Source organism: Perna viridis, chromosome 4 (assembly GCF_037379345.1).
Source record: "Perna viridis isolate PV_CMFRI_1.1 ecotype Kerala chromosome 4, ASM3737934v1, whole genome shotgun sequence".
Taxonomy (NCBI): Eukaryota; Metazoa; Mollusca; class Bivalvia; order Mytilida; family Mytilidae; genus Perna; species Perna viridis.
In genome coordinates, this window is record NC_142448.1 from 37,530,997 (window position 1) to 37,540,032 (window position 9,036).

The 9,036-nt window shown below is 33.1% G+C and overlaps 1 protein-coding gene across 1 annotated transcript; it reads right to left on the reverse strand.

Moving 5' to 3' along the window:
• Positions 1 to 490: 490 nt before the first annotated feature.
• Positions 491 to 6,243, reverse strand: LOC148619968 (transcription factor SOX-9-like). Its single transcript, XM_088580419.1, has 3 exons — positions 5,795 to 6,243; positions 1,902 to 2,215; positions 491 to 1,575 (listed from the first exon to the last, which is right to left on the reverse strand). The coding sequence occupies exons 1-3, from the start codon at positions 6,142 to 6,144 to the stop codon at positions 983 to 985; spliced, it is 1,257 nt and encodes a 418-aa protein (XP_088436545.1). The 5' UTR covers positions 6,145 to 6,243; the 3' UTR covers positions 491 to 982.
• Between the last annotated feature and the right edge of the window lie 2,793 nt (positions 6,244 to 9,036).

Here is a 9,036-nt window from a genome sequence, read left to right on the forward strand (position 1 = left end):
AAAGACAGATTTAGACAAATAGGGAAGTAAACTCTTTCCTTTATAAGGTGTAATGCATTGATGAATAATTAAGCGTGTTTGCTGCTCTGTTTAAGAATAACAAGAGTTTCAAAAGATTGTAAAAATTTTTAGATCTTTCAATTTAGAACAATATAACAAGAAAAAAATGGGTTGGTGTGCTACTTTTTGAGATGCAAGTATTTTAAATTTTGGCGGGAAAAGGATTTCTCTTGATTTTTCGTAGGTTTTGCGTTGGTATGTTTTATGTATTAAATAACAAAAGATTTATAATCACTTCTCAAACTACATTTATAGGTGTGGTTAATGAAATTATGAAAAGAAAAGTTGGGGTTACAAGCCAAAAAATACTATCGCAAGAAATGGATAAAACCAAGAAGAGTCCAATAATCTGGCAACAATGGCTGATTCGGAACAAAACATCCTTTAGTTAATACTCCTGACATGGCGAGTTTAAATAGTCAAGTTCGAATTAAGTTCATAACTTGTTTTATTTTCTCAAAGAACACTTTATATGTACATAATATACAAGTATGAAATACTTCCAATAGAAAAAAAAATATGAAAAAAGCTACTCACGTGTTACAATTAAAAATAAAAAGTCAGCTATGGATTAAAATATTAATATGTTCTTTGCTGACCTTTCGAAGATGGTCCTCACAAAAGCAGCACCTTCAATGGGATTAGCACCGATTTCACGTTTATAAATGTGAATGGATTTATAAATCATATAAAATGATTAAGACAATACGCCTCGCATTTCCGAGTTATCTTCCATAAATAATAACGCCCCTACTTTGTAGAAGATAAACAAATAAACAAACACACAAACAATTGGTTTCTCTCACTCCCTAAAATGCAACGAAATTAACCAGTCATTCATCTTTAAAATATGGTACAAAACAAAATAAATATTCGCAACAATGAATATCAACATAAATGTATGAAGACGTCAACAGCAAGTTCACGTGTATCTGTTCCACTGCTGGTCGGCCGGAACTGCAGCAGGAATGGCGGGATTATATATTTGCCGGGCTACGTTCAGGTACTGATACGTGGGCGATCCGGATGCTGTGGTTGTTGGATACGAATTTGGAGACGTCGATGAGTAGTTTGTATGTTCTACGGGGTACCTAGGTGGCGGTGGAGAGACATCGTACGTTTCGAATTGTCTCGGATTTTGCCTTTGTCGAGCTGGCTCGAGCTTGATTGTCGCGCTTCGGTCTTCGTCTGGATATTTACAGTCACTTCCGCTGTTTTGGTACGATGGGCTATGCATACTCTGAGAGTTACTTGCCGGGGACGGATGATTTGAAAGATCATACGGCGATGAAATGTCATTTGTTTGTGCCACAGAATAAGAAGAATGGGACATGGATCCTGCAATTCTTTGATAGTTGGTTGTTGACCAAGCGACTGTTGTGCACGGTACGGAGGACTGGCCGTATCCAGGATTGTACTGGTTAGGAAAATACTGATCTAGTTCGTCGTCTGGGAAACTTTCGATGATTGGAACTGGAACTTCAGTGTTGTATGTATTGAAGTCAATAGGTTGACCTGAAGAGAAAAACGTTCACAAAATATTAAAACTCATAATATTTTAGTTAAAAATTACTCAAATTAGTGACTGAAATCTCAAAAGAAAACTGTTAAGTAGAAAAACTGTTTCAAAAAGTAACTTTCCTTTCACTCCTGTAATACAAGTATTCGTGTTTTTTTTCCTTTGAGAGTTTTTTTATGTGTTTTCTTTTCTTTTGTTTAAGTTTTTCAATCTGCCTAAGAAATAAAGTTTTCAATCAGGTTGCAGTTTTGTCATATTCCATATATCAAACATACAAGTGATAGTGAACAATTAGCAAAAAAATGTAGTTATATTTTCTTACCACTGACGTGTCTTTGTCGCATGCACTTCATGAACTGGTTAGGTGTTGTTGGAGGCGTAGGAGGTCCATTAGGGTTATTAGAGCAGTCGCTGGAGCAGTCACCATCACTAACACCCCCCGGGGAGCCTCCGCTCATATTCTTAAACATTATTCCCGGTGGAATATTATTGTTTTCATTCGACCCACCATTGGCACTCTTTAGTGGTTTCCTTCGCCTTGGTTGGTATTTGTAATCTGGGTAGTCTTTCTTGTGCTGTACCCTAAGTCTCTCGGCTTCATCGACAAATGGTCGTTTTTCCTCTTCGTTCAGCAACCTGGAATGACAAATCGATTCGTAAGACAGTGGCTAGAATCTTGGTTAAATATTCAAACATACATTGATGTTTTCAAATAAGAAAAAAAAAACATTCATATTGAAGAGGAAAACATTACAAGACATTAATCTTCAAGCAAATCTTTGTAGACGTGATGACATTGAAAGGATGAAATTATTTTTTGCATTTTTTTACAAAACGAAGTCAGTGTAATGCGTCTGGCGAAGTGTCGCTCATCATAATTAAACATTTGAATCGGCAATTTCCAAAATTAATAGGTGATAATTGTAAGCTTCGTTAATGTTCATTCTTGAATGTAATTGCACATTTATCAAAACTTAAGTTCTTTTAATTGAATTTTTGTCATTCAGATACATGCATTTTTGATAGTTCTTAAATTTAATTCTGAATAAATTGTCATTTTATGACGTCATGCAGCGCATGCATTTTAGTAAAATATATATCGTGCCAGTCTGTTTGACATGTGCACAGCTCTTGTTGATAATTTATTTATTATCTTATTTGGATATCCATATATATATTGACTTGACATTTTCATGTGAATTTTGGATTCGTCATCCACTATCTATTTCATAGTACAAAAATGACGTTTCATTCTCTTTGAAGTTTCCGGCGAATAAAAAAAACCAAATGTACATGTATAAGCAATTAACACTAACTTTTCGCTGTTATCTACGACTTCAGTTAGAAATTTAAACAAATGCCTATCCAAGGAGTCATTCCAGTAATATTTATTACCAAGATATCATGTCTAATCTCTTGAAATACGTTAAAAGTGTAAAATTGACACTTAAGTGCTAATTTCTCAAGAAGAGTATCTTGAACGTAAGATTGAATAAAGCACAGAAGTGCAAAGAGAAACTTAACTTAAAAATATCCTACAAAATCAGCTTAATGGAAAAAAACAGAAAGAGGAATAGGGACACACGACTTTTTAACAAAAAAAATATATGAATAAAAAAATAAGTTCCGAAAAATAACCTTGACATATACGACAATCGTAAAAATGTTCCAAATTATGGAAGAAACGATTTCCGATTGTCAACTGTGGTTATGATCCACTAGAACTTTAAGTATAAGGAGTCACGAAGTGAGAACTATTTAAATTGCGGAAATAGTAAACTTTGACCACATTATATTAATGTACTTAATTTATACTTGGGCTCCCACGCACAACGGTCTGACTTTTATTTATGTTTTCATTAACTTGTGTACATAGAAAAATACAGTTTACACGTAGCAAAAACAATCGATTTCTTTAACAGTAAGCAAGGCCTAAATTATTTAAACTTGCAGAAAAGTACTACCTTTAAATTATGTTACGTTGGGGTTTTCAATTGAACTTTGCAGATATAAATAAATATGTTTTCTTTTTCTCATAAACTTTGAGATGAAAGAAACGCCGGTCAGTTTCTACATGCATAAATATGATAAAGTACCATCTACGGTTATTTTCCAGCAAAAAGAGATTTATTATTACACATTAAGAGTGGGTCGGTTGTAAATGAAACAAAATGTGCGAAATTATTACATGTACATTGCACCATTAACTGTCAATTTTCACAGATCAATCACGCAACAATTATTGACCGGTCAATAATAAATCAATACGAAAAAGACCTTGTAAAGCTTACGGCCATCTTGTTCACAGCATGTCAATACGGACATATGTCTCCAGAATAAATAATGGCTGCACATCTTTATTAACATTGATAGATTAGAAATAAAAATACTGACACCCGCTTACCACAAAATTTGTCCAAAACAAACTGAAAATTTTGATTTTTGATAACTAATTCTTTTGTCAATACTTTGTGTTTACATAGTAGAATTCTTATCTGATAAAAACGTATCAAGAAGTCGTTATGATTACAGTTTGTTTACTGACGGATATATTTATAAAAACCAATTCAAAGGAAAATATCGTTCGATCTTAAGTTATGGAAATGGATTTGAGTAATATTTTCTTTAAATTTTCAAATACAGAAATTTGAGAACGATTGATTTTTATTCTTATATTTATTATTATTTTCCGGACTATACTTCATATCTAAGTATTAGTTAAAACTGTTCTAAAGTTTAAAAGAAAATCGCAGTCTAAGTCAAATTTGTCACACTGCAGAATTTTAAATTGGTAAATGGAACGCGAAAAAAAAAATACATGTACGAAAATAGTACATGTCAAGATGAATTGTATTTGTATATGGTGACACACATGTAGGAGACATACAAATGTGTACATATATCAGGAAATAAAGAAGTCACCTCTCCTGATGTGACGAAAATACCAAAATATGAATTTTGATGGTAAACCAGAGCAGGGATGATTGACTGGTTTTAAACCGTTTCCGCGTTTGAGGGATTTGTTAATTGTGAAGTCATGACCTTGTCTATTTGTAATAGTAGAACACTAATTGGGATGTATCTGTTAATTTTAAAATATAAATAAAAAAGATTTTTAGGGAAAGGTAAATGTAAAAAAGATAAATAAACTATTCATGCGCATGTATTAGTACGGGAACGGAAGATGAAACTTAATAAAAATGTGTTTGAGGTTTCGTGTACTCTGATGCATCTCTTTCAAGTCTGTCTGAGTGATTACTTATAAAAGCGGAAATTCTTTCCCTTGTTTTGCTATGACTCTCAATACATTAAAAACCCCCTGGGAAAATAAAGATAAATGCTAAAAATAAACAGGTGGAAGCATAAGGGGCATGGCGTCCGTAGATCTACTTGAGAGGTTCCCTTGAGTAAAATCTAGAGAAATTCGCATATAACCAGCATTTTCGTGCATAGGACAATATGGGAAATTACATAAAAGATAATCCATAGTAGCTGAAAGGTTAGAGATCTTATAATTAGATACAAATTCAGCAAAATAGTCAAACGCTTTTAGTCATTAATAGCATTAAAAAGGTTTAAAATCGGAACTCATACCCCGTTTATTTAAATATCCAGTCCAAGTGTGGTGCAACAAGGATGATAGCCCCAAAGATCGTTATCTCGGTGCCGGTTCGGTAGATATAATTACATAGTTCATATTTAGGTAACTGAGTACACCGTTTGATGATATATGACAGTGGTATCGCAAATTGTCGCGGTTCACGTCGCTTTTAACATTTTCATAAATAAACCACTGGAGCGTTGACAAACTTGACCACATTTTTTTGTCGTCTGGAGTAGGATTTGCTGACAGACACGAAAAATATGCATTTCAAGTGCAACTTCGTACACATGCAGTACAATATTACAAATTTGTCATGAAACTTTAAAAAAGCTAACTTTTAAACTTGATCAAAAAGTGTTTCAATTGACGACTTTACCTATTTAGAAGTTTCCCATTTTATTTTACTACATAAAAATTTCAATTAAAAAGTTCATTGTTTAACTTCCAAGTTAAACATTCTCTTCTACTTTCTACTATTTTAGACACTGTCTCCTTTACTTAAATCCTAAGCAGAATTATTCTACATAGACATTCTTTTAATATAATAATCAATTTCTAAATCCACCGATGCGACTTTTGTCTAAATAGATTATAATGAAACTTGTACTAACCTCCATAATTTCCCAAGAGTTTTACTGAGTTCTGCATTATGAAGATGGGGATACTGGTCAGCTAGCTTTCTTCTGGCTGCCTGTGCCCAAACCATGAAGGCATTCATTGGCCTTTTTATGTGTGGTTTTCTTTTCTCTCCATTTGGTCCACGCTGTGGCATGGGGACCAGAGACCAGTCATATCCTTTTAATACCTGGGACACTGCATCCTGAATTTGCTTTGGAAATTTAACATCCACTTCGTTGACTTTAGCATCTGATGGATCGGCTCCTCTTACGGCATCCAACAACTGTTCAGTGGATGGTTGTCCTGGGGAGCGACTTTCATCTGAATCACTCATTGTACACATTTATCAATTACTAACTTATGATATTTAGGATATTCACTAGTTAACTTCCAAAATTCTTAAGACACTAACTTTCTTGTATTGTCAACTTTATTTTATATTGTCCCCAACTGCATACGGTCGGCACTTCTATAAACTCTTCCGATAGGACGAAATCTTGTAGCTCCACCCACTTACACCGATTATTATGACGATCGCTATTATAACGGTCCAATCATATTTGTTATCATACGTCACTTAATCATCGTATTTACATTTTATGTACACACTCAACAAAACAAATAATTTTCCAAATAATATTTTCAAATAAAAGTCTTGTATAAATTATTTTATGCGAAGCTGTCACTTTCACTATATACAAAATGACTATATTTGATTAATTTTATTGCGTTTATAGAGGCGAAATAATATCATTATTTGTTATAATGGTGTGAATTATATATCTATTATTTTAATTGTGATTTTTGAGGATTTCTCTCCAATTTGTTGTATGTATCTTTTATTATATGTTATGATTTGTTGTTTTAAGTAGTTATCTTCTTCTCTTTATCGGTCGACCTTGTCTTTACACAAAATTATAAATTTCTTCGATGTCGATCTTCTAATTAAAGTCCGGTCAATTCGGAATGTTACTGAATTTCTTTAAATAATGACACGTGATCTGCTACCTACGTGGACTTATATTATGAAATAAAAGAATAATTACAACTTTCACAAAAAAATAAACGTATTTTTGTATTTTGAATAACGGCAAAAAACACCGATGTTTGGAAAATTCCGGATATCAATCTTCAAACGAAATTCTGACTTAACATGAATATAAATATTTATATTATATATATAATGTAAACCAGACAAAAATGGTTAATTTCATGTTCTTTCTTAATTATGAACCCTTTCTGTCCAAAATACTGTTTATAATTATCGCTTTTGAGGATATCAATCGCGCTCTTCCAATTGCGAAATATGCGACTAAAACACAAGGCGCAAGGTGTATATAAATAAAAGTTTATTTAGTTTTAAATCAAGATGGATACATTTCCGATCTCCACATCCTTTTCTCCTCCCCGCCGCTACTTTCCCTTTTTCTGAAAAAAAAATATTGCTACAAGATACAATGCCTTGTGATGAATTGCAGTAAAATGTATTTCTAAAAGTCTTTTTTATATTGTCTCGATGGTAAGTGCAAGACGGCATACAGCGGATTCTTTAGTCAAACTATGGAGGACTTCTCCTTTCCGCTTTAACTGAACCTGTTCCATTTTAAAATTTAATGAACACTGTGGAATTTAGGAAGAATTAAGAAAGACCCGTTTCGGGAAACAAACAGAGGTCCAAACTTTTCTGCAAAGTTATTAATGTTGTCTTTTATTTCTGTCATTTTAAGAGGGAAAGTGACATTTACCCCTTCCGATGTATTTTCAAAAGAAAGACGCCACGACATAGCGATGCACTACACATATCTCTAGAAAGTTTTATAACTTACATTTCTATTAAATTATTTCGTGACGTTTTATATCATTGGAAAGAGAGAATCGAGTCATTCAGATAGACTAAGCTTGCGTGCAGAATCATGTTTATAAAATGAAACAAAGATGATACTGTGAATACATGCACCCCTTATAAAATTTTTCTTATATCATGCAAAAAAATTAGTACAGTGTGCAATAAATTAAAGTTTTACTCAATAATGTCCAATAAAAATGTAGGCGTAGCAGGAAAAATAACAAAGCTTATAACTTTTGTTTCATAGTGGCGAATTCTCTCCTATTGGGTTTCTAATTGTTAACTAATTTTCTTAAGCAAATAAAAACGTCAATAAAGATAATATGGATTGAGGTTTACACTTAAGGGAGTTAGAAGATGACAAAGGTTTTCGCCAGGCTTGGTCGCAGTAAGGATCTGTTTGATCTAGCGGAACCCAATAGGCCTCTCACTCCACCGTACATTTCTCCACAATTCACACCTCACTACCCCAAACACGACGGTCTTTAAGTACACAATGGGAAATTAAGATCAATTAATTCTCGTTTTTGAGTTTCCGCATCTTGTGGGGTTGCTTACATTCGTTGTAATAATGTAAACGGAATTATACAAATCGAATCATTTTTCTTGTTTTAACTCTCTGAAATGCGTGTTATTTCAGTTTTAAAAAAATAGATATGTAAACGCGGAAAATCCATGTTTTTGGACGAACATTCGAAAAATGTGTTCTTCACGCAGGTAACACGTATAGGTTCGCACGAAGTTATCTAATATTTTATTTCGCAACCGGATTCACATAATTTAATACAATTTTATTTTCCAAGTTATTTTTTTTTACAACTCTTTGAACTTATGAATGTGTAATTTGTGAAGACCACGAACTATACAGCTGAAAACAATCTACAGAAATAAAAAAAAACATTACATTTTTACGGGACACTACAAAAAAAACTTAAAAGATATCTTTTTGGAATATTTCTCTAGTTTTTACTTTTATAAAATATCACTATTGGAAACTACGTGAAACTTATTTTGAAACTTTCATAACGATGCTGATCTGATTTTTTTGCATTTTACCGAAAGATGTGAGTCACCTTAAGCTCGGGAATGATTTAAAACAAGCGAATATACAATGATTTTCCAAAGCCAGTAAGTACTGCCTTGAGGATTCTTTGTAAAATTGACATGCCATTTGAACGATATTCTGCTCAGGGGGTCGTTCCTTCCGTCTATTACTTATGATCCTACTGATTTTTTTCTCTCTTTAAAGATGGTGCAAGCCTTTTTGGGAATTGGCCAGAAAATAGACGACCGAGTGTGCCATTATTATCATCTATGTAAACAGTCCGAATTTCCTCTGACCCTGCAACCCTCCTCTTTTTTATTTGGATATTGATATGTAGAGATCCA